This window comes from Adiantum capillus-veneris, chromosome 8, assembly GCF_014529385.1.
Source record: "Adiantum capillus-veneris isolate H3 chromosome 8, ASM1452938v2, whole genome shotgun sequence".
Classification (NCBI taxonomy): Eukaryota; Viridiplantae; Streptophyta; class Polypodiopsida; order Polypodiales; family Pteridaceae; genus Adiantum; species Adiantum capillus-veneris.
Window position 1 is genome coordinate 62,379,548 of NC_140938.1, and position 27,073 is coordinate 62,406,620.

Here is a 27,073-nt window from a genome sequence, read left to right on the forward strand (position 1 = left end):
AAGCTCCACATTTTCTCATTTTCGACAAGCACCCATAAGAGCCAATCAAACTAGAGGATAATCAAATAATGGCATTGTCTTGATTACTCTCATAGCTTTGTCAAAATGCCTTGGTTGCCCAAAAAGGTTAACCATGTAAGTGTGGGTCTCTTCTTCTCGTAAATTTCCATATTTTTCCCTAATGCAGTCAAAAAGGATTTGGCCCTCATCCAACAAATTTGAGTGACTACATGCACATGACTTTCCCCATGAGATCCCAAAGATTTATCCAACGAGCCTTGAACTTGAGAGCTGAAAGAGAGCACCGTAAACCGAGACACTCAACTAGAGCTTGCGGGTTAGCTTGATTAACAATGCTTCCCACAAAGCCTCCTCTTAAAGTGACATGGGTTTGGTTGGAGGGGTTCAAAAGTGAGGGTGCAATTGGTGGCCGTGATCACAATTGGGGCTATGGATCTCGTACCAAAATGCCATTTGAGCACTTGAGTTTATCAAAATTTTCCAAATTTACATTAATCCGCAGTTACGATACCAAGCAGACTTCTATATTTTTCAAGAAGCATGCATGGGTGAAGTGGTTAAAGTACCGCACTCCCAAGGGCAACATCTCAGAGTGGGGAGGAACATCAATTCAAATTTTCAACTTTCATCTGCATTTACAAGTGCATCGACATCGCACACACCCTCAATTGTTGAGCCCCTCCCCCCATGCTTGTGTGACTTAGTACTATGGTCCACAAAGTGAGATTGATGAAATCAACAACCTTCACGGTGATGTCCCTAGGTTCTAGTTTGGATCATAGCACCAACCAAGGCCTAAAATTGACGGGTACCCCCCATTTTTTTTTTGACAGAAAATTTCTTAGTGGTGCCTTTCACGCGACAAGCTGTTCTCAAAAACATTCTAGTCGTTTGACAGACAAATTTTAGAACAGATAGGAAACAGAAAAAGCCTTGTCGATAAGATCATATTCAAATCCGTTTGAAGCTATGCTGTGCACAATACAAAAGCGTAGCATTACCATTCAAACTTCCAAGAAGGCAAAAGTTCAAAATGGGCTAGTCCATACATAGATGATAGTACCAAAACAAGGGATTGAAAAATGCAATAGATGACAAAATCTAGGCAAGTTTTCAATCATGCTAATGGCATGGCTCTCCTCTTCTTTGCATTCACCCAAATGTCAAAAACATCATTCCAATCAATCAATGAGCTGCTACACACATCAATGGACAATAGCATCGAAGCATCCAGAGTATCCAATCCTAAGGCAGATCTTGAAGCATTTTTTTCATGAAATTTTGACGCGAAAAGCCACATTCACATGCAGCAGTGCTTGCTGGAATGACTAGACTTACCTGCCATAAGCTCATCATTGTAGGAAATAAGTCCCACCAAGTCTAATTTGCACTACAAACCTCCCATGCATCATGCATACTCTTGTTTTCCGCAACTCGATATAGCATTCCAACAAAATCTTCTCTCTCACTCATACATCTTCATATGTCAACAATAGTACTATCCACATTGAGCCGATTAAGTAATCTTATTAACCATTCTTGTGTTCTCTTCTCTCTATCAATCTCATTCGATGGATAGGATGATGGACTAAATATTTTGAATGCATTAAGCACTGGGAGATCCTCAAATCGTCGATTAAAAGCATCCAAACTATTTTGCACATATGACTTTTGCCATAAAAATGCATTCTTCAAGAGATCCAGTCTCTTTTGCACTTTCTTTGGGTGACACATTCAAGTCCAAGTTCTCGACATCTTCGTTCTCCTCATCTTTGTTCTCAAAATCTTCTTTGTCACACTCACCTGTTTTCGTTGCCTTTTTTTCCTTCTTATCTTTGGAAATAGGCTTAAACTTCAAAACATGGCTATGAGACTTCCCACTTGCATCTACATAAACCAATTTACCCTCTTTTGCCATTCCCAAAAAAATAGACAAATAATTTGATCCAACACCAAAGTTATTAGCATCACTAGTAAGATATCTTCTCAAAGCACCAACAGTGGTCACATCCATCTCTTGCCTTTGGAACTCTACATTAAGCTTGTTAAGCTCTACAGGCACATCAACAGAAAGATGAATCATGAACAGTACTTGAAAGATAGTAGCATATCCATACCACTTCTTTTCACGAAGTTTCCATTGTGCAAGAACGACAGGCATAATTTTGACAAGTCTTTCCATGACTTTGCCTCTTGAAAGCCATCACATTGAGTGAATTTGTAACCCTTTCGCATCTAAAATATTATACTCACTCATGATCTTCGACAGTTCTTCATGTCTCTTCCCAGACTTTCCCAACCATGAATACACTTTATTTTCAACTTTGTCAACAAAGGCATATACATGAGGATGAGACACAAACCCATCCTTTGCTGTCAAAGCTTGTCTGTGTGCAATGGAATTGTTAGCGGCTGGACACACTCAACGGAGGATGATTTCCCGGTGGGATACTAATTTCCTTTGTGATCATTCCTTAATTGAGAAGAAACTGTCATTTCACCTTTGTAAATAGTGGGGCTTGCAGAAGCTTCCAAATTGTATCCCATTTTGACATTTAGACTTAGTAAATGGTTAAATTGGAACATTAGGGTTTGAGATTGTAAGGTATTTATACCACTTTTGACCTTAATGCAAAAAAATCTTTTGTCATTTTGATAAGTTTGTCTGTGTGAGTTGACCGTACTCTGTGTAAGAGAGAGAGTGAGAGTTTAGAGCTTCGCTACGCGCGCCTTGGTGATCCGTTTGAAGAACCGAGAAGTGCAGCTCCTTGCCGCCGAAGAGAGCTACGCGCCAAGCTCATCACTATGCGCGTATGGCCTGTTTCTGCGAGATAGACCCACGAGCCTTATCTAGGGTTTCGATGAGTTTCTGGTGTCTGTTTTCTTATTGCAGCATATCCACGCGTCCGAATCGAGATAAGCTACGCATTAGGCATGTTAGTTTCAGAAAACTTCGACCTGTAAATTTCGACCAGACATCCTACGTGATTCTGCACCGGGTGTTTAGGGTTGGGGTTTTGGGTCACGGACCTTGGGGAGAGCGACGTATTGGTGTTAATAGGATTTTTCCCTCAAGTTCCGTAGCATTTCGAGAACGTTTGATGGGTAGTTGGCTCTTGAAAGCGTTGTAGAAAATCTCCTCTTGTGTACTCTTGAAGGCTGTAACTTAGACATTGGGTAGAGACCTCTGTAGGAAGTAGTCAATGGTCGCTCGAGTGTAGGTTTACACCCTATGCTTGCTTCCACGCGCCTGTGGGTCGAGCTTCGTCCTTAGCTGACAAATCTTGTTAGATGAGTTCACTATGCTAACGTTCGTCGCGGCGTATCCGCCAACATTAGCGCCGCTGCCGGGGACGAAAACCCTAGGTAGGTGATTGAGACTAGTCCTTGAGGATAGGGATTCTCTGGCTTTCCAGAGTCTTATTTTACATTTAGATAGGATCTGAGGGTGGTGGACTCTCTAGGTCTTAGGAGGAGTGTAGGGAGCGTGTGCCTGGCCTAGATCTTCTGACATAGGTAGTTTTACGTATTAGTTAAGTTATGGTGTAGAGAGTAGGAGTTAGGGTGGTAGATGCGGTGTTAGGTGAGCTTGAGAGTCCGCGCGAGGCTAGGAAGCAACTGAAGCACTAAAAATCACCATCTCACATGATGAGTAGGAGTAGGGTAAGTAGGATATCATGATTGCTGATCTAGAGCATCTTATGAATGTCTTATTTGCTGATAGGCTCATCGCAAAGTAGAAAACTCTAAGTAGGAAAGAACGGAAACTTGTGTTTGGAAGCTTTTTTGGAGTCCAGATTTTTCTAGGAGTATTGTGGAGAGGTATACAGAGCATAGGGAGTACTTCTGTCAGAAAAAAAATTAAATTTTAAGACAGTAGACATCCTACGCGCAGCATGTCTCCAAGGGGTTTTTGGCAAGGAATTTGGGGAAACTGAGGTCACCTGTGTGTTCAGAGGGTGGGTTTCACCCTAGTAACATATAGACTTGACTGTTTTTCCCTTATTGGATTGCCCAAAAGCTAAAAGGCGGACTCAAAAAACATAAAAGTTCAGAAAAGTTTTGAATTGAGAGAAATTTGCATATTTTTGCACTTGTAAGTCATATTGGCACTTGCTGAGAGCATAGGGAAGGCAAAGTAGCACTTTAGTCTGAGAAAAGGAGTAGTAGACATCCTACGCGTAGGATGTCTAAGGCATGATATTGAAGTCAAAATCTGACTGTGGACATAGAGTGATGTTCCGATTGACTTAAGAGTTCCAGAACTTCTTTCAAAAGTGAAATTGGACCTTGTTTCACCTTTTGATGGAGCAAAGATGGAATTAAGACAAACACTTGGGTAAAGTACACTTCCAGATTAGTAGACCTAATCAAGAACATCCGATGTGTATAGAGTACAGTAGTGGTTGAGGTTAACCCTCCAGTTATACCAATCATTACTAAGACCACCTCTAGCGGTTAAATGCTTTGATTCGATTGCCAAAATTAAACGCTTGTGTACATGTATATTCAGTAGCAAGGCAAGAAGTTGTGCGAAAACTGATCCCTTGCCAAGTGAGTGGTTGGATTTGTGATAAATTGCATTGCTGAGTTGATGAATTTAAGATCAGGAAGACACATCCCTAGAGACCAAAAAGTGGCAGGTGATCAGGGTAGCTTAGTATCCACTGAAGAAAGTGTAACGCAGGCAATGCTAGATCCATTAGCCCCAATCATTGAGGAGGGTAGTGATACTGACACTTCATCAGATAAGTCCTTCTTCATGATGGGTAGTCAATAACCAGGAGATTTCTCCGATGAAGGACCAATGCTAGGAGGAAGTACCTCCCAAAACCCTTTGAACGATGCCAAGTTCACTATAATCTTTTTAGAAGGAACAAACTGTAGGGGAGCCGTAGTTTATTCTGACTATCGGGGATGCAAGTGTATTTGTATAGAGGAAAGACCTTCTAAGAGACTGGAGATAATTTGAGTCTATGATGATGGAGATAAATTCCGAGACAAAAAGGGGAACCACTATTTGATAGTTAGTAACCCTGAGGATTACAACAGATATGAAGATAATGTGGCAAAAGGAAAAATGGTCTCAGAGGCTCAAGAGCCGCCTCCAAAAGTTGATCGACCTGGAGCTCTTTTTATGTATGACAAAAAAACAACCAGGGTCTCTACCTATAATGAGAATGTGGGAATTTACAAGCATGAGAGTGAGGGAGTAGTCTCTTATTTTTGATGCAAAGAAACCTACCCAAATGAATTAAGCAAAGACAAGGTTCTTTACTTATTCTCTTATGAAATTGCTATGGGGAAGGATATCATTTTTGTTGACAGGTACGGGCGAGAATACAAACGAATTCTCCCAGAGGAGGTAGAAAAGGCAACAGTTCCAGAAACATCAACATATGCCCCCGAAGAAGTACCAAGGTCTACCTATACCCCTAGAAAGTCAACAAATCCATTTTCAGAAGAGTACGATTCAACATCACATTCTAACCGACAACAGACGTTCAGCTACTAGAACCAACAAGCAACCCAACCATCATTGTAGCCATGGCTTCCACAAAGTGCGACATTAGAACAAGACCGAAACAGAGATGGTTATCCAGCCGCACGAGGGCTAAGAGATTTACAAGAACCACCACTCTATTCACAGAAAGCAAAAAACTCAAGAGTCGACAGAGCCCGGAAGACAACCCATAGAACGAGTTAGAAGAGATGAACCACCTCTTGCAAGAACCATCAGAAATTATGGCTTAGGGTCACCTCTGGGAGAGGAACCCTCCCACTACCGAAGGCCAGAGAAGGTATATCGAGTAGGACGAGGAGAACCAATGATGAGATTTGTAGACCATCGTAGAATTAGACCTTCTTAGGTACAAAAATGGGTAAACAAGAAATACACGGAAAACAGAGATTCTAGGGATCATGTAGCAGCCTTTGTGCGTGTAATTAGAGGTGAAGAAGTTTTGGACTTCCCTAGTCAATTTGCAGGGTTTGGACTTACCCTAGAAGAGGATGCCACTACTTGGTTTGACTCTGTGGAGCGTAGAGATTTCGAGTCTATGGAGGAGGTTTTTGACGAATTTATTTAGGAATTCTCACAAAGGGGGATAGCTCATAATCCAGTCTCACAAATCCATAAATTCAAACAGAAAGAAGGGGAATCTGTGCGAAAGGCAGCCCTACGACTAAAAAGATATGTGAAGTTCTACCCTGTGGAAGAACAGTCAACTCAGTCCAGACTTATGCTTATATTTATTCAAGGACTAAGGTACGCAGATCTCCAGAAGGACTTACATATGAAGAGGAGCACGATGTTAAATAAGTTAACTAAGGAGGCTCTTTACCTTGTAGACAATTGTGCGGTCTACAAGGAGGGTGAATTCAAGGATCTTGATGACGATTCATCTTCACAACAAAGTGGAAGCAAGTCCGCTAGGACAACACTGAAAGGAGAAGTAGCTGTAAGCCAAGAACAACTTGTGGAGGAAGTGCTAAAAAAATTAATATGCATGCCAAGCCTCAGGCTAAGCAGCCGAAGTGGTGTGCTATTGAACAAAAATGGACAAACCATGTGACGGAGGAATGTTATTATAACAAGCGATATGTGAAAGAGCGACCTTATGCTCCCCAAGCTCAGGTAGCATCTCCTCAACTTCCACCGATGCGTAGGTATCAAGTAGGCAACCTGCCAGGACCTGTAGGTGTTGAAAGACCACAACCAGTATTGGGGCAACAACCACCCCTACCAGGATTACGACCGGTTGGCATAAGATACACACCAACGGTAAACTAACCAGAAGAGAAGGCTTTGGTACCTATGCATGCATATTACAAAGATTCCAATGGATATGCAGCAAATCCTATCTATTATCCACCGGAAGAACCCCCAACTCCAGAACCTTGGAGCATGATTGGAAGTACAGGACCACCAACAGCTGCACAGGCAGCAGGAGAAGGAAGATACAACTTGGATGAATGAACACTGTTGTTCATAGCCAACGGAGGCATGGGCGGTAGAAGCATGCGTACCAACAGAGACGAGCTCAAGGAGCACCTCAACGCCTAAGGGACCCTGCTACAAGTGTGGCGGAGATCATTGGCTAAGGGATTTTCCTCACAATGAAATCATTAGAGTCAACGCGTATTGCATCGAGTGTGGAATTACTCACTTGATTCCTGATTGCCCTAAGAACCCGAGAAAATGAGCAAAAATTACTTTGAACATGCTAGAAGCAGTGCCTTCCAGTGGAGGGTTAGAAAACGAGACAGTAATACCTATTCAGGCAGTGACACGAGCACAAGCTCAACGAATGACAAACGAACCCATACATTGGGCTGGACGATATTGCATATATAAGTACATCAGAATGTTTATCCCCACAAGTTTTATGTGGTTGAGGATGCGAGCACACTACACCAAATGTTATTGGGACAACCATGGCAGAAAGAATATAATGTGCAGATAGATTGGAGTTCGAATACAGTCATAATTGAACAAGCACAAGAACACCAAGTGGTAGCCTTTGCTAGGACAACCCGAAAGAACCCAATAATGGTGCCACAATCAATTGATCAAGAGAAAAATAGATGGGTGCCACTTAACCAACAAAAGATACCTACGAAGGATACACAAGAAACAACCAACTGTCTTCAATCAAAAAATGATATACCACATGCGACAAAGAATAGATCAAAGTCAGCAATAAGCAAACAACAAGTATGGGTACGGAAAGATCTACGTGAACGAGCCTACAAACCACAGTGCACTAGTAGACAGCCTCCGAAAAACCAGGTTAATCAAACACCAAATAGAGTCATCAAACAATTATGGATACCGAAGAACATGCTCAATCGCCAACTACATGAGAAACGCGTTTGGATCCCCAAGGTGATGCTACAGGAACTCCCTTCAGTACAAGCAAAACCCGCAGCCAGACAAACGACATCGGCAGATCAATCTATGTGGATGCCGATCAACAGAAAAGCTACCAAGGCAAAAAAAAGGCAATAAACCTACAAACGCATCCAAAACAAAGCTACAAATGGCAAGCAAAAGAGAAAAAGATTACAGCCACATCAGCCACGACAATTCTCTCCACGGAGACAACCACGGCCATATCGACAGTAGTGGCAACCCAAGCAACTTTTGCAAAGAAGACGATCAAACAAAGAGCTGTAGAGTTACAACTTTTACTTGCAAAGAAAAACTACCAACCCAACCAAGAACAAATAGGAAACCTCGACGTCCAATGCCCATAAGCATCTTGCTTATTCCCTCCTCTCGCACAACATTAATTTTTCCATGCATTGACTGAGTATGCATCAAATAGGGCCACATTACAAGGCCGCGCATTAGCACAATTTTTAACCCATGCACTGCACATACCCCAAGGCAATACCTTGCCGTCCGGGAGGACTCTGACTAGGAGAGGGGGGGGGGGGGAGGCATTCTCAATGCGGACCCAATGAAGGTGAAAAGAGCAAAAAAGGACATGTTTTTCGACTATTTTGAAGGGTTTTCGTTTGATTGCAAAATTTTCTGGACTAACCTAAGTACATATGCCCTTATACAGCACGAATCTACAAGTATATGGGGCCAAACGCCAAATTAGGCCTCTAGGTGTGTGTATATATGTAAAAATAGCCATTTTTCGGGCAAAATATTGGTAAAACGGAGAAATCCGGCCATAAAAATTGCATGTGAGTGTACATAGTGTTTTGCGGTGATTTTTTTGAGTTATTGTGATTTTTGGGGATTTTTTGGGCTATTTTCTTTTTAATTTTACTAATTATCGGCAGAAAAACTTCAAAAATACAAAAGTAGGTGAAATACGGTCGTAATGAAAAACAAAAAATATGGGGATAATCAGTGACTATAGGACAACCTATGGTACAATGGGGGTGCAATTATGTGAATGTAGCAAGAGGCGTGTTTTGGCCAGATTTTGATCGAAACGTCAAATTTCTCGGAAACTGGGCAAACGGAGTCCAAATCAGGAACTTTTCGAGCCTAAACCGCATCTCGCAAGAAGTTAGGAGCACATGTCAAATTTCATAGAAAGTGGTCCGGGGACCCCCATTATAAGATTTTTTCACTTCACTTAGAGCTCATTTCTACTATTTCCTTCTTGAGAGAGCGCTCTAGCCACCTAGAACGAACCGGACTTTCAGCTGCTTCTACGACACGTCCAAAAGAATTCTTCAGAAGACATCCTACACGTAGAATGTCTTAGGGCCTCTTTTGCAAGCCAAAGTCAATATCTCACCTCATACACAGCTTCTACATAGCTTATACATGCTAGCCATCAAGTTTCATCACATTTGGACAAGAGTTGACCTCATATGCATTAAAAAAAATGAAAAGTCAGAGCATAGAGGCAATAAAGGGTCATAGACCTACCAAAACTAGTCCAAATCACATGAAACTTGCACAATTTACTCATTATCACATTGCCAAGCTAACTGTGGAGTCAGATATGAAAAAATAGTGAAATAGACATCCTACGCGTAGGATGTCTAAATGCCCTATTTGATCTCCAGCTGGTGTTTTTGAGTTCCACATATCTTTATAACATCTTCACAAGCTCCTATATCAAATTTCAAGCCAGACCCATCACATTTGGCTCCCAAAACCTCAAAGATGCACTTTTCTGAGCCTAAAAACACTAAACATGCTCCTAACAACACCAATACTTATCCAAATCAAAATCTAAGAGCATGGCCATGTTCTACATGGTAAGGGCTACCCACACAACCAAAATCAAGTCATTCTGAGATAAGAGACATACTACGCGTAGGATGTCTCCAGGGTCATATTGACCTTCTGTGCAGGAGTTGACATCATGGGAGTCTTTTACATGGTATAAGAAGCCTATATATCAAATTTCAATCCAATTGGATATCATTTGCCCATCCATATAGGACATCCTACCCATTTTGTGAGCCAAAAGCCTAAATCTGCACTTTTTGATGTCCAAACCAAATTCCAAGTACATAGCCATGTTGCACAGGTCAAGGGCGACAAGCATGCCAAGTTTCATCAAAATCAGAGGAAGTAGACATACTACGCGTAGGATGTCTACATGCTTATTTTCAACCAAAAACCTAATGTGGGCACATGCATGGCTTCCCTAGTCCCTTTTGAGTTCTTATTTCAATTTTCAAGTCATTTGCGTAGTCAGAACTCAGTTTACCAACAAATCTGTGAAAAAAATGCTAACTTTGGACTACTGAGTGCAACAGGATCCATGGCAGTCACAAAGCGCCTGCAAAGAAGAAGAGGATGGCTATCAAGGACTACTTAGAAGAAGTGGAGCCTTTTGTTATCTAAGAGGGAACCCTGAAGCCCACAAGCACTTGGATTCAAGATGACCTACTATAAGCCAATGATCTGAGAATCTACCAAGGAGTGTTTAAAGATCCGGAGGGAAATGCAGTGGAGCTACCCATGATCCCCTACCCATGATCCCTCAAGAGCTCAATGAATTTGTCGGGAGCAAGATGGGGGACTACTTGGAGAAACTGGATCTCCACCATTACTTTGAAGCCTTGCCAGCAGGGATTGATGTTAAAAGAGTGTGGGAATTTGTCACCACAATCAAAGAGAATGGCATAGCTAGAGTTACAGATCTACAAGGCAAATCTAATAAGATGATTGTCATCACAGAGGAGGTGGTGGTAGCAGCACTTGACCTCTCTAATGCAGGAGACAATGTGACTAAGAGGCGGGATGACATTAAGGTCTACTTAGAGAAGAAAAATAACTATACATTTGAAGATATTTCAAACCCAAAGGTGGCCATCATGAGCCAATTATACAATCAGTACTTCCATATGTGTACCAAGCGGCCACAAAAATACAGGATGCCACGTGGAGCTATTGCCACCACTTTCACTTGGGCGATGCAGAAGAGCCGCCTGAGGGAGATAGATTATGCCGCTTACGTTCACTACAACCTTGTGAGAATGGGGACCAAAAATCCCACTTATATTGTGCCTGGTGAGTTGATAACCAAAGTCATCTATGGAGCATTGGATGCCAAGCGAAATTGGCCTCTACCTCCCTCACAAAATGATTGGCTCAAGCTGAAGGAAGACAAAAAGGGTAGCCACATTGTTGAAGTGCCGTTTAGAGACAGTGACATAAGAGCCGCCACAACCCAAGAAGGGGAAGAAAGCAACTCTACAGGTGCCAGTAAAGGAAACAAAGTCACAGAAAGCAGCAAGGCTGCAAGGCTGGAAAGACTAAGGGAGAGTTTCAGAGCTGAGAGGATGCTGAAAGGGGATTTGAGCAAATTATGGAAGCCCTCACTTGAGGCTAGATCTTCTCGAGGGACTAAAAGGGATCGCTTTGAAGATTATAAAAAGAATTTCGAGATCTTAGATGCTACAACTGAGAATATCCCAAACATACCTTTTACCGAAGAAGAAGTTGATGATGTAAGACGACAGCTGCTGAAAGAGCAGGAAAATGCAGAAAGAGAGAGGAAAACAAAGGCTGATCGGGACTTCAAAAAGAAACCATCAACCCCAGCATCAAGCCGAGAGTCAAGTACTCCACTATCACCACCTCCTCCTATTCCTCCTCAACCCCGACAAACTGAGGAGTTGAACAAATCTAATGGGCAACAAGACTCCAAGGAAGAGGAGAACAAAGAGAAAGAGCAGAAGGCAGAAATTGAACCAAAAGATGAGAAGCAAGATCCCGAGGCAAGGAATTATGGAATATTCCTTGATCTGCTAGCTGCTTGATATACCCGAGAGGAGGCAGCTCAGACAACATTTCACTTGACAACACCTAAACCAGAAAAATCCACATTGAGCACTCATTTGGTGGAGCTGAAGGAAATGGCCACAGATACAATGGATTTATAGCCACAAGCCAATGATTGGGATGAGGTGATGCAAAGACTCACTGGGCTCAGAGCAAGCTCTATGGCCATTGAGATTGAGTGTGATAATCTCAAAGTAAATGAAGTTCAAATCAAAGCCGAGGTGGACTCGCTGCAAAGCAGGACCAAGAGAACACACAGAAGCAAGCCAAGCTGCAAGCTGATCTGGACACGACACTAAAAAGATGCCAAGAGCTGGAAAGTCAGACTCAGGAAGCAGACCAAAAGCTTCAAAGAGCAGATGAGGAGTATAAGAAAATCAGCAAATCATTGACGGATGCGGAGCAAGAAAGGGACAACTTGACACTCCAGCTTGCCGATGATTCCAAAGAAGTGGAGACTTTGAGGAATGCTAAGGAAAAAGCTGAGCTAGAACATGAGGCCAGCCAGGACTAAGTTATAGAACTGAAGGATCAAATAAAAGTGAAAGATTAGACAATCCAGAGGCTAAGGGAATCTTCGGGTAGAGTCAGAGCTGCGGTCTCAACTAGCACTGCTTCAGAGAAGGATATGTATGAAGAACACATGAAGGAACTCCAAAAGGAGTTGACACTAGAGAAGAGACAACAATTGATGCTGGTCGAGGGTTCCCTAGTGATGCAAAGCCGTTTGGAGGATGAGAACAAGGCCATGAAAGATGAGCTAGCAGCCTTGAAAAAGAAGATGGACGAGGATCTCAAGAAGATGCAAACTGAAAATGAAGACACCAAGAAGAAGCTAGAAGAGGCTGAGAAAGCCAATGCTGAATTGAACAAACTTTTAGTGACCATGGGGGATCAAGCTGAATAGGAAAAGAAAGCATATCAAAAGCAGATTGATGAGCTAAAAGGCCAACAGCAGACTGAAGAGCCACAATTGAGCACATGGCCAGCAGCTATGGAAGGAATTGATATAGACAATGTGTCAGATCCAGTGGACACAACAATGCAAGAGGACATCCTTGTGGGACCATCCCAAGAGCCCTGGGATATGACACAAGAAGAAGAAGACGATCTACAAAAGGCAATAGAAGCAGCCATAAAAGACACCGCCAAAGAAGCAATGCAGTGGGAGCAGAGGATATTGAAGTCTATGACCATTCAGAAATTAGATGCAAATGTCATTCGACATGAATGGCTACAACCCTCTCTCCCATATCCTCTTCTCAAGTATGAAGCTGCTACACTAAACAAGAGGATTAAAGAGGAGCCGATAGTGCCACTATACGAAGAAGATATCACCAAACCAGAAGGTGTTAAGCTTATTGTGGACTCTCAGCCAAAATGGAGGAAGGCATGGCTAACTAAATACCCACGATATTTAGTATATTTGGTAGAGGTGCCGAAAATAATTAGAGACAATCTTAGCTTTTGCCCTCTACCAAGGATGCGGACCTGGAAAGAACAAGAACTACTGAAGAAAAGCCACCCCACGTGGCTCAACTACCCAAAGCTGCCAAGTTGAAGGCAGGTGAGAGTGTGAGTGAGCAATACATGGTGAAAACCCTAACGGGCGCCGTTAAATTGTTCACTGGCTCGCCTGACCTCTCTTGTATTATGTTCAGGAAGATATGTAAAACCCTTATGGCAGTTTTTGAGATCTTTAAACCTGGACAGGCAACAAACAACATATTTTTCTTCCAAGATACATATAAATGTGCGTATGAACTGTCTGCTCAACCTTCCCATGAGGTGATACATGCCCTCTACCAGCGAATAATGTTTTTGCCCTCGTACCATCTCCAGGCCTTTGAAGAAGCCTTCTACGCCGGTTTCTTCACCATCGATACAGATATATTCGACCCTACATTACTGGCCCAGCATGCACGGTATGAGTTTGCTCTGAAGATGCGCGAAAGCCTCTACTGAAGAAGCAGTTCTACTGTCATGGCGGGGACGACATGATCTAGGAGGGGGGGAGTGTTAGCAGTTGGACACACTCAACGGAGGATGATTGCCCGGCGGGATACTAATTTCCTTTGTGATCATTCCTTAATTGAGAAGAAACCGTCATTTCACCTTTGTAAATAGTGGGGCTTGCAGAAGCTTCCAAATTGTATCCCATTTTTGACATTTAGACTTAGTAAATGGTTAAATTGGAACATTAGGGTTTGAGATTGTAAGGTATTTATACCACTTTTGACCTTAATGCAAAAAAACCTTTTGTCATTTTGATAAGTTTGTCTGTGTGAGTTGAGCGTACTCTTTGTAAGAGAGAGAGTGAGAGTTCAGAGCTTCATTACGCGCACCGTGGTGATCCGTTTGAAGAACCGAGAAGTGCAGATCCTTGCCACAGAAGAGAGCTATGCGCCAAGCTCATCACTGCGCGCGTATGGCCCATTTCTGCGAGATAGACCCACGAGCCTTATCTAGGGTTTCGGTGACTTTCTGGCGTCTGTTTTCTTATCGCAGCATATCCACGCGTCCGAATCGAGATAAGCTATGCATTAGGCATGTTAGTTTCAAAAAACGTCGACCTATAAATTTCAACGAGACATCCTACGCGATTCTGCACCTGGTGTTTAGGGTTAGGGTTTTGAATCACGGACCTTAGGGAGAGCGACCTATTGGTGTTAATAGGATTTCCCTCAAGTTCCATAGCGTTTCGAGAACGTTTGATGGGTATTTGGCTCTTGAAAGCGTTGTCGGAAATCTCCTCTTGTGTACTCTTGAAGACTGTAACTTAGACATTGGGTAGAGTTCTTTGTAGGAAGTAATCAATAGTCGGTCGAGTGTAGGTTGACACCCTATGCTTGCTTTCACGCGCGTGCGGGTTGAGCTTCGTCCTTAGCTGAAAAATCTTGTTAGGTGAGTTCTCGCTGTGCTGACGTCTGTCGCGGTGCATCCGCCAACAGGAATGTACACCCATGATATGAGGCATAAATTTTTGAAAACGTGCAATAAGACTTGTTTTATGACTAGTCATCATTGATGCATCGTCGGTTGCAATAGCAATGAGCTTGTTTACATCTAACCCATTGTCTTTTAGAAATTTCAATCATTGCATCATAGACACCCTTTGCATTTCCATTCTCCATGGGTAGCAATTCAACAAAGCAACATCTAGTACGTCCCTTTCCTTTGTTACCCACATACGTAACATAGACAATCAAGTGCTTTTCCATAATACGATCCGTACTCTTATCAATGAGCACAAAGGAAAACGAACTTGCACACATCTCTGCTAGCATATGCTTCTTCACATGATCCTTTATGGCGAGCATCATCTCTCTGCCAGACACTGAATTCACATATGAGCCATTCAGAAGCAGGCATATTTGGCGTATGCATCTCGTGAAGAAATCTACAATGACTCAGATATTTATCCAATGGAATATCCTCACATGCACAAAAGTAAACCAACTTCATACATATCATGATACGCATTTGCTCCAAATGAACCATTGAGTCCATATCATCATCAAAAGAGCCTCTACCTGTATCCTCCATACGTTTCTTGGCATTTAAGAAACGTACAAAATCTATACAATCCTTGGTGAGAGAATGGTCATGCAATGCCGAGATCATAAATGCTGTAGAACCTTCGCGAGTATATGTATTAACTCTTTTGGCTTCCTCACAAAGTGCATTTAATAATCTCCTCATTCAACATGTCCTTACATAAGAAAGCCCAAGGATGGATAAGAGTCCACTGTTGCCGCCACCTTCTCTTTGTTTTCTTAATACCCTTAGGCATATTTACATCGGCATCAACTGCGCTAATACCAAGACCTTGGTTTGCGCTACCACTCGTATTGTCCACAGATGCATCTACATTTGATACACCAGACATTGCATTTTCCACAGTTTTCAATGCATTGCCAGGTTCGACACTATTTGTACGTTTGATCACAAATGCATCTAGCTTAGGCTGAGACTTTCTCTTCTTCTTTGGAGAAGAAAGAGAAGATGATCCTACTCTCTTGCCAGGATCCATTTCAATTGCACAGCTCTAGCGATGCGATCAACTTACCTAATCTGCAAATTGACCATATACACCAAACTACAAGTCACATTGTTTCTTGACTCAAAAACATAGTGGAAGCAAAACCTAGAAATTGCATAGCAAATCATAATTAAAAAACATTGAACAAAGCTTCGAGCGTCAAGGACTTACATGCTTTTAGGCTTTGAAGTTTGGAGTCTACAAAACCCTTTGCCAAGTTAACTTGTAGCAGCAAGCTCAACTCTGTAGCAATTCGACTATCAGACAAAATGGAATCAGCAATGCTCTCTCTTTTGGACTAAAGTAGAACCAAGGCTCTTGGCTCTTGGGTAGATAGAGGCTATTTAGCTTATCAACTATCTTGTATTAGTTGAGAAGAACATACCGCATCTACTACGTTATGCACTCTTGAGTCCTGGCTTGCTCCTTCAAGCCTTGTGCTTCCAACTATCAATGATCACTGCTCCCAACCCAAATACGTATCCTATCCGTGCTTTCAGACATAGCAATGGAGCATCCTGCGCTGATTGAAGCCTCCAAGCCCTAGGGACTAGAAGCGCTGCTAGTGCCCGTAGTCCTCTCTACGTTGCAGTGCAGCAGCCAACAATTGTCGACATGCCTGCAAACTTCGATTGGTGGGTCGTGCGTCGGCGGCTGGTGTAACGCGCTACCTATTTGCTTGACTATTCAGTATTGCGGCTACCGCCTGCAACTCACGACTCAGGAGCCGCGGCTCTGGCTAGGATAAAGTGTACACAGTTTTTAGATGTAGGCTGAGGCCCCATGGTATTTTGTTCGACCTAAGGCCTTAGAAATTCCATTTTAGATGTTATTTTGAGCCACTTTCAAATTTGGGTCGGGCCCTTGAATATGGGCAATAGAGATTGCCCTATTTGATGTTTGAAAGCGGACATAAAGCTCCTTACTTCTAAGGTCATAATACATTTGTATTTTACTGTATATCTGTATACGTATCCTTGATGTACTTGAAAATATGAGAGGTGAATCATGGATTAAAGCTTGTCATTTGATGGCCATAAATTATTGAAACTTGTCGTTCGACAAAGAAATTCTCCAATCACAATGGTCATTTGACAAGTATTTTTTTCCAGAACATTTTTTGACAAGGAAAACAGGTGCCAATTTTAGGCCCTGGCACCGACCCGAGTGCACAACTTCCACCTACGGCGGCTGCATTTACAACGAGTGCAGCCGACAGCGCTGACGTCCCTCCACACTATCTCGCATGGACGGCTTCAAATGGGATCGACGGTTGAGGTGATTCAGACCGCTAGATACACATTTGTAAATTCGGGACATTTGGTAAATTCGGGTAGGCTTGTAAATTCGGGGCGGTCCGCACCCATGTGAATCAGCAACCTCCCCACTGCGAGCCATGAGCAGTAACCACTACGCCCATGCGTTCGTTGAAATATAGGTGATTCGAGTATGTCATATTGTAAATGTGGGTCGCGTAGTAAATTCGAGGCAAATTTGTAAATTCGAAGAAAATGTTCAATCTGACGGTCCACGATTGACACGCGTTTCTTCAACCATTGATCCCATTTGAGCATGCCCCTGTGATATAGTGATCCTCAACGTAGTTTGCCGCTGCGTTTCTCCTTTTCATTGTCCGTGAGTGAGTGTTTTCTCGCTCTCTCTTTCATCAACATCCAGCTCCAGTCCTCTGATCGCATAGAGCGTCTTGGAAAGCTTTTACGCGTTTGCGTTTTCGCCGTGCTTTTCGTGGCGGCTTTCCTTCGATATATGAGTCTCTCTCTCTCTCTGTCTCTCTCTCTCTCTCTTCTCTCTCTCTGAGATGGCGTTGAAAGAGGAAAACCCAGGGGAAGAAGATAGTGCTAGCAGGGATCCTTTAGTGGGTGGCTGCCATCGCGTCTCAGGGAGAACAAGACGGCGGAATTATGAAGAGCAGGAAGACGCAGGGCCTGAAGGTGTAGACGACGAAGAATACCAAGAGTATGTACCTGTGAAGAAGAGGAAACAGCTCGAAGCCCAGAAATTTCTACAGCGAAATAGGCGTGGCCTTGCTTCCTCTACCACAGCATTTGTTATATCTACCACTGATGAGAATGGAGATGGACAAAGCGTCTCTGAGGCTAAACCTAGTCTTCTTGCTAAGGCCTCCCATCTCAAAAGGGAGCTTTCTGAAATTAGTGTTGTGGAGCAGATCGGCAACCAGGAGAAATTGATGATGGAGTGCCTGTCGGAGTGCAAGATGCCACTCGTGCCCGTACGTGAGCGTGCTAAGGGCATCCAGTACACAGAGCCCATGGAGACTGGCTGGAAACCCCCTTCTCATGTTCGCCACATGAGCGAGAAAGAGTGCGAGGAGATTCGCAAGCGATGGCACATTCTTGTGGAGGGGGAGGCTGTTCCTCCACCATGCCAAAATTTCACGGACATGCGCTTCCCTGATGCCATTCTTCAAAAGCTCAATGGGAAGGGCATCATGCGGCCGACCCCCATCCAGGTGCAAGGCCTCCCGGTTATCCAGTCCGGCAGAGACATGATAGGCATAGCCTTCACAGGCTCAGGTAAGACCCTTGTGTTTACCTTACCCCTGATTATGCTGGCTTTGCAAGAAGAGTTGAGGATGCCCATTCATGGTGGCGAGGGGCCTTTTGGTTTGGTTGTTTGTCCCTCGCGTGAGCTTGCAAGGCAGACGTTCGATGTGGTGGAAGAGTTTGTATCAGTGCTTAAGAGTAAGGGAGGCTATCCAGATCTGAAATCCATGCTTTGCATCGGGGGCGTCGACAAGCGGCCTCAGGTTGAAGCTGTTAAGCGAGGAGTGCACGTTGTCATTGCCACTCCTGGGAGACTGAAAACATGTTGTTGGAGAAAGCGATGAACCTCGACAGCTGCAAATATCTGACGCTCGACGAGGCAGATAGGCTCATGGATTTGGGATTTGAAAAAGACATTCAATATGTGTTCGACCATTTCAAGGCTCAGAGACAGACGCTTCTTTTCTCTGCAACCATGCCCAAAACTTTTCAAGATTTCGCGCAGAGAGCCCTAGTGAAACCTGTCATAGTGAATGTAGGACGGGCAGGTGCTGCCAATTTGGATGTGATTCAAAAAGTAAAGTATGTCAAGCAAGAAAAAAAGATGGGGTATCTTCTCAAATACGTCCCCAAAACCCCTCCACCTGTGCTGATTTTTTGTGAGGACAAGGCAGCTGTGGATGCCATTCATGAATATCTGCTCATAAAAGGGGTTGAAGCTGTTGGCATACATGGAGAAAAGGCTCAAGAGGACAGGGATTATGCAATTGCAGCCTTTAAATCCGGGAAGAAGGATGTCTTAGTTGCGACGGATGTGGCCTCTAAGGGCTTGGACTTTCCTGATATTTAGCATGTGATAAACTATGATATGCCAAAAGAGATTGAAAATTGTCCATAGGATCCGTCATACCAGACGGTGTGGCAAGACCGGTCGTGCTACTTCATTCATCAACAAGAATCAGAGTGTGACTATACTTCATGATTTGAAGCTTCTATTGAAGGAGGCAAATCAGATCATACACTACAAGAGGCTATTCATATTAGCGACGCTCACACAGCGACACTCAAAAAAAAAATTCCCGGCGTCGCTATGAGCGTCGCAAATTTACGAGTAAATTTGCGATGCTCATAGCGACGTTCATAGCGACGTCGGCTGGGCTAAAAAAATAACAGAGAGCGCCCAAAAACTCAGATCAAGAGCAGGTAACGCTCTCCCTCTCTCTCTCTCTCTCTCTCTTTTTCTTCTCCACACACACACACACACACACACACGAGGAGAGGAAGGAGAGCCAGGTATGTTCTTTCCCTCTCCTCACTCTCATGTTCCCTTCCCCTCTTTCTCTCTCCCTCTCTCTCTCTCTCTCTCTCACACACACGCGTACACACACACATAGTGTTTTTGAGAGAGAGAGAGAGAGAGAAAGAGTACAAATATAAACAAAAACGCACACACATATACATAAACAAAGAATGCACACACACATTGAGAGAGGAAAAGAGAGAGAAAGCATGCATAAACAAAAAATGCACACATTGAGAGAGGAAAAGAGAGAGAGAACATGCATAAACAAAAAACGCACACATTGAGAGAGAAAAAGAGAGAGAAAACATGCATAAACCAAAAAACGCATACACATTGAGAGAGAAACTAATTTAACGTCGTAGGAAACTAATTAAAATTAAAAGACCTAAAGATCTAGCCGACGAGGAGTTGAACTCAAGACCTATTATTCAAGAGGGAAATGACATAACCAATCTATCATACTTGGCATGGGTGATAGAAAAGTTATACCATTTATCTCTTTTTATTGGCACACACATCTACACACGCGTACACACACAAGAAGAAGAGAGTTATAACGTCGTAGGAAACTATCCTAAAAGACATTAAAAATTAGGTTAGATGTAGACTTACGTTAAATTAGATTTAGGTTTATTTAAGTTAAATTAGATTAGATTTAGGTTTATTTTTAATTAGATTTACGTTTATTTACGCTAGATTTAGATTTACGTTATATTAGATTAGATTTAGGTCTTCATAGACTACGATGCCTGCATGAAGCGGGTGAAGAAAGCCCTCAATGGAATATAGGGTATTGCTGCCTTCACTCATGGTGGGCTCCGTCGATCCAAAAGTACTGGTGAAATGTCTTCAGAAGATAGGGAAGAAGGTGGATCTTCAGGGCGGCAAGAGTCACTACATCCCCGACAATGACCATCTAGACAACCTCTAGTCATTCAACAACAACTTCAAAGTTAGTAACAAGAGCAAGAACGGTCCAAAGGCCAGGGCCAATGGCTGTCGTCAGATGTGGATGGAGATGAGGCAGCATCACCGCCGGAAGTTAACTCTCACATCTTTAGTGATGAGAATGCCAACTCTTGCCGAGTTATGTGAAAAATTGTGTGTTAAATCAATTTTAAGGTTCTTATAATCCCTGCTAGTTTAGTTTTTTGTTTTTAATATAACATAATTTACGTTAGATTTAGATTTATGTTATATTAGATTAGACTTAGGTTTATTTAGGTTTATTTAGGTTTACACACACACACACACACACACACACACACACACACACAAGAAGAAGAGAGTTTTAACGTCGTAAGAAACATGGACAAAAGACGTTAAAGATTAGGTTAGATGTAGACTTACGTTAAATTAGATTTAGGTTTATTTTTAGTTAGATTTACGCTTATTTAGATTTACGCTTATTTACGTTAGATCGAGTCCACGCAAGAATTACTTACGGTTTAGGGTTTAGAGTTAGACGAACAGTGAAAAGATCTACTGTGAAAAGATGTTAAGATGCTGTGAAGTGCTATAGCTAGAGAAGAGGCAAAGGGGTTTTGTCCACTACATGCAGTATCATGTAGACGTGGGTCTGTAGATTTCTTGTATCCACAAATATAGGTATTGACCAATAAAAACGAGATTATAACCCGGTGGTTCTGATCTCCGTGCACCTCTAGACCGAGGTGTGCGGGGATTGGACATGACTAGAGAATGTGAGGTAAAGAGAGAGAGAGAGAGAGAGAGAGAGAGAGAGAGAGAGAGAGAGAGAGAGATAAGACGAAGAATGCCAATAGAATATTAAATTTTTTGTCCAGGTTATAAGATTTTTATCCTCATTATGAGTAGTGACGAGGATGTGGGACCGTCCAACCGAAACACTTATCTCTCAACGAGGGTCTTATGTCCTTGTAATCAATGCAAGCATGCTGTGCGACGGACAAGACGTGTTTCTTTGCAGCACGTTCGCGAATTTGGCGAGTTCGATCCATCTATTATAGATCGAGTTGTTGCCAATTATAACTCGTCGAACTCTGACGCTGGCCAACAAGCAGCAATCTTGCAACCCAATAGACGTGTTCGCAGGCGCTTTGGTCAAGCAGCATATGTGAGGCCACAAGATGTAGCCTCTGACAGCTCGGGGGATGATTATGCAGAGCACATTCCCAACGAGGCAATGTTTGAGCCCGAGATTGATGAAATGATCGAGACGATCATGGATTCAGAAAGGCTTATCTATGATGATATGAAAAGTGAAGCCGATACGCCATTGTATAATGGAGCACGTATGTTTAGATTGAAAGCACTCCTGGTTCTTCTCAACATGCAGACAAAGTTTGGATGGAGTGACACTAGCGTCACAACGCTTTTCAGGTGATCTATTACAATTAGTTTACTTTAATAAAACTCTAAATGTATAATGATCTGATAGATTTTTACACGACTGTATCGTATTTTTATGTTGTGTAGATTGCTTAAAGAGCACATACTACCAGCTGACAATGTGATGCCAGATTCCCGAGATGAAGCAAGAAAGATTTTGCGAAACTTGGGGATGGATTACAATTCTATCCACGCTTGTCCTAATGACTGCATTCTTTTCAGAGGGGAATACATAGACATGGAGAAGTGTCCGAAATTTGATTCTGAAAGATATCGAGTAGATCTCTACGGGACAAAAATTCCACAAAAGGTTTTGCGACATTTTCCTCTGCTTCCTCGCATCAAGCATTTCTTCGAATGTAAGTCCATGGCCGCCCTAGCATCATGGCATGAGGAGAATAAATCTTCGGATGGTGTGCTACGAATTCCTTCAGATTGCGCAGCCTGGAAACATATAGATGGAACATGGTCGGATTTTGCCAGGGAAGCTCGAAATTTGCGCTTAGGCCTGGCTATGGATGGCGTAAATCCATTTGGTCAAAGATCAACATCTTACAGTGTATGGCCCGTTGTCATCGTCAACTACAACATTCCCCCGTGGTTGACTACGAAGAAGGGGCACCTATGGCTAAGCTTGATTGTGCCAGGGCGATATAAAGTGGAGAATATGGATGTGTATCTTCGTCCACTATTGGAAGAGCTACAACAATTGTGGATTGGCATAGAGGTGGTGGATATGAGCCGACACACAGGACGACGGAATGCTTTGATCAGAGGCATTCTAATGTGGACCATGCATGACTATCCTGGGCTAACAGAATGCTCAGGTGATCTATTGACACTCCTCACTCAGACACTGTAAATCTTGTTTTTTCCCATAGTTGATCTATTATCATGTGTATACATGCAGGGCTTCAAACAAACGGATACAGAGCATGTGTCACATGTGGACCTAGACTGAATGCACATAGGGCGCCCTCACTGAAGAAGCAAATCTACGAAGGTCATCAAGCGTATCTTCCAGAGAATCATGTGTTACGCGACGGCTTTTTGGGAAGAGAGCCACCAAGGATGTCTACACAAGCATGGTTAGAGCAGAAGGAGATGTGCGATGACGGATTGCCTCCAGGGATGAAGAGACTATCTCTATGGTAGGAGTTACCATACTGGCCCCGACTCATGATCAATCACTTGTTCGATCCAATGCACATATTCAAGAATGTGGGTAATCTACTATGGGACCATCTGACCGGCAAGAAAGATACTTTGGGAGCCAGAGTTTACCTTAGAAATGTGGATCGTATGGAGCAATATTGGCCGCAAACAGCGTCTGATGGATCGATAAAACTCCCTAAAGCACCATGGATTTTCACAGGAGCCCAAGAACGCAAAGTAAAAGAGACCATTCGATCTTTGCGGACCCCCACTGGCGTAATGTACTCGCTCCGAACGTGTTTTACTAAAGACAGAAAGCTTACCGGTTTGAAGTCACACGATTGGCATAAAATGTGTCAGGTACGTTCATAGTGGACTTTAATATCATTGCATAAAATGTGGACTTTAATATCATTGCTGCACATACTTTACAATTTATTTTACCGGTTGCCATTGAGGGATGTTTGTCTCTCGACATCCGTAACACAATCTACAAACTTGCAAAGCTGGTGCAATGGATCTCACAAAAGGAGATCAACGTAAACTCCATACCATTCGCCAAACTAAATGCTGCGGAGCTTGTGTGCATGTTTGAGAAACATTTTCCTACTACCATGCTAACCATTCAGGTGCATCTTCTTGTTCACATAGTTGATGAGGTGGAAATAGCTGGCACAGTTCATTCCAGATGGATGTTCTTCTTAGAACGTTTCATGAAAACGCTTAAGGGATATGTGCGTCAAAAGGCACGTCCGGAGGGTAGCATGGCAGAAGGTTGGTTGGTATCAGAGTCCCTAGTGTACATTGGAGAGTGGTTAGACGGATTTGATAAAGCCCGGGACACGCTATGGCAAACCATAGATGATGAGCGCATATCTGGGATTGTCATGTGCAATCTCGGTGTTGAGAAGAAGATGACGGAAGATCTAGAGGCTAAAATCAACCGATTTTGCATGCTTCACAATCCAGTGATGCAAAAGTGGATTTCACAATATGAGGATGCAAAGCAAGAGCGACAAAGGGCACGAATCGAGTGGAGACGGGGAAGACGACCACCGATGCACTATCCGACGGGTTTGGAGAGCCTACCAACCTTCATGAGCTTAAGATGGTTGCACAACCAATTGAAAAGCGCACAACAATGCGGTGACGAAGTGACTGAGGAAGAGTGGGAGTACTCTCGGGGTTGCGCGACCAAGGTAAGTTTGCAATGTACGACATGCTAGTGACTTTATTTCTAAACGTTTGAATGGCCACTCATAATCTTTGTTCGTTGTAGTATAAGTCATACACAGCAACATGGTGTAAAGGTCGACATTTTAGGGTGGAACGGATCGACAAAAAGCGTTTTACTCAAGATTGTGGAATCATGGCAAAATTTGAACAGTTTAGTCGACGACGTTCCTCTGATGCAGATCCTGTGGTGGCGGAACTCACTTACTTCGGCACGCTGCAAGAGATTTTGAGGATCGATTACAGAGGATTTTTTGTCGACTTGTTCGACGTGCAATGGTTCAAGATAATCATGGAGGGTTGCAACGTTACTGTGCGTAGAGGAGAGTCTGGTTTTCTTGAGGTGGATTCTACTAAGAAATGGACTGACCTAAGAGACACTTTCGTACTACCAGAGCATTGTGAACAAGTAAGTATGTAAATAGTTAACATCCCCCTTTTACAAGTTATGTGCTTGAAAGCTCTCATGTAAGTTATGTGGCTCTGGCAGGTAATATTTCATCCTACAAAGTCTACATCAAACTGGTGGTACGTCATAGAGGTAGCCCCTCGTAGTGCAAGGACGTATGAAGGCTACCATGTGCCAATCACAACGGCATCAATGGAGGAGATCAGAGAAGATGCTCAATCAGAAGCCGCTGCGGTGGTGCCAGACGAGCATCAAGATGCTACTACTCTATATGGGGTGCATGCAGAGGAGCTACAAAATGAAACAGAGGATATGTGTTTAAACGGAGAGCTCTATATAGATATAGGAAGTTATGCTGAGTTATGCGAGGATGAGAGAGAGATCTTTTAAAGCCACAAATATTGTATTTGAACAATTTTGCTCCGTGTTGTAAAAGCTCTCTCCTCTAAGTACCTTCCATGGTGTATAACGCTCTTTTCTACTCACGCTCACATCTTTTGATTGAAAATTCTAAGTTTTGGACTTGCCTCTTCTATCACTCAATTCATTGCGTCATTGTATTTATATGCGTCATTACGTCATTGTATTTAATGGTCTTTGCGTCATTGTCTACTCTATTCATTCAATATTAAGTACCAAGTGATTTAAAAAACAGAGTCATCAACATACTTCATGATGAGTTTCTCGTTCCAACACGGGATCAGCGCTTCAATGAAAACCTGATGAAGATTCGAATGCGCGAATACTGCAAACACAAGCGTTCCGAAGTGCAAAAAGCAATCAAGAATGGGTGGAACAGGCCAGATTGGCTGGCCAAAGAAGATTGGAAGAATGCGAAGAAAGCAGCGCGCGAGAATCCCTACAAGTGGAAGCAACAAAAGGATGCAGCCAGAGTGCGAGTAGAGGCAGGGAGCTGGCACCACTTGGGGAGCGGTGGATGGGCATCATTTGAGGCCGATTTTGTAAGTGTTTTCGCATTGCTCTTTATGTTCGATAGTTTAGGGTTTATGAGTTTTTTAATTCTAACATAATGAAATCTTTGTATGTTTTGACAGTGGTCGATGACAGGACGTGATCCCACACCGTACGAGCGCGAGTACGCAGGCAGGAAGGGCTTAAACGCATTGATGGACATTCTCAATTCTCGCGGCGGCATGGTTAGTATTAAGGTTTACTCTTTTCTATTTTTTGTATTGTTTTATAAATGTCGTTATATGTTTATACTTACTGAAAGCTGTCTTATTGTCTTTTTTTGCAGAATCCGACAGATACGCCGCTTGGACGCGATGAGACGTCTGACTAGACGACGTCAGTTTAGCCGTAGCTAGATAGCATTAGTTTAGGGTTTCTCATAGCTTATGTATCATGAGACGGATTTTATACGTCTTTTTGAACCATGTATATTATTACATTTGTCACCGCAGTTCATTTTGCCAATCAATTCTTTATGCCTATGATGTTGTACAATTGTCATTATTACATTTGCCAATCAATTCATTTTGTCTATGATGTGTACAATTGTCAATTTTGCAAACAATGCGTCTTGTGGGTGACTATTTTGGGTCTATTATCTACCCTTGCACTTTTTTTAAAAAGTGAATCAAGTACAATATGGTTGATGGGTGGCAGGGTGTTGGGATAAGCCCAACTTGTGGTGACAAAGTGGTGTCTATCTATGAGGCTTGCATAAATTGGTTAGACCGGAGGTCCCTAACACCTTAAGGTTTTGGGGTCTGGATGGCTAGACCAATTTGTGGAACGTCACAGTTAAGCGCATATGCGTGGGAACAGTACTGGGATGGGTGACCTCCCGGGAAGTTGTTGCCCTCATGACCTACAACTGGTATCAGAGCGATGGTTCAAAGTCCAACCTCTGAGTCCGTGGAATAGGACATGTTGATGTTGACTTCAACCTCTGAGCTAGCTCCCGGCCATGTTGAAGCTCTCAACCTCTGAGCCTAGAAAAAGACGGAACACGTTGGTACTCAAGGGGACGGGAAAGTCCCAAGTTTGGCTTAAGGGGGCGATTGTTGGGGTAAGCCCAACTTGTGGTGACAAAGTGGTGTCTATCTATGAGTCTTGCATAAATTGGTTAGACCGGAGGTCCCTAACACCTTAAGGTTTTGGGGTCTGGATGGCTAGACCAATTTGTGGAACGTCACAGTTAAGCGCATATGCGCGGGAACAGTACTGGGATGGGTGACCTCCCGGGAAGTTGTTGCCCTCATGACCTACAACTGGT

The 27,073-nt window shown here is 43.0% G+C and overlaps 2 protein-coding genes and 2 pseudogenes across 3 annotated transcripts in view; 2 read left to right on the forward strand and 2 right to left on the reverse strand.

The window, feature by feature from the left end:
• LOC147452236 (uncharacterized) overlaps positions 1-16,584 on the reverse strand; it is a 136,459-nt gene extending 119,875 nt beyond the window's left edge. Inside the window, exons 1-2 of one of the 2 annotated variants that reach the window (XM_086518009.1) lie at positions 16,222-16,584; positions 16,008-16,079 (exon numbers count right to left, since the gene is read on the reverse strand). The gene's annotated coding sequence lies outside the window, so the exon portion shown is untranslated. Of the gene's footprint in view, positions 1-16,007; positions 16,094-16,221 lie in introns of both variants that reach the window. The other variant, XM_086518008.1, reaches the window with a different exon arrangement.
• Positions 1,139-15,832, reverse strand: LOC147452237 (uncharacterized; annotated as a pseudogene).
• Positions 16,585-17,487: 903 nt separating the features above from the next.
• Positions 17,488-19,455, forward strand: LOC147452238 (DEAD-box ATP-dependent RNA helicase 35 pseudogene; annotated as a pseudogene).
• Positions 19,456-25,553: 6,098 nt separating this feature from the next.
• Positions 25,554-26,294, forward strand: LOC147452239 (uncharacterized). The gene is made up of 3 exons (XM_086518010.1): positions 25,554-25,793; positions 25,887-25,988; positions 26,090-26,294. Exons 1-3 carry the CDS (start codon positions 25,554-25,556, stop codon positions 26,132-26,134), a joined length of 387 nt encoding a protein of 128 aa, XP_086374136.1. The 3' UTR covers positions 26,135-26,294.
• Positions 26,295-27,073: the final 779 nt, after the last annotated feature.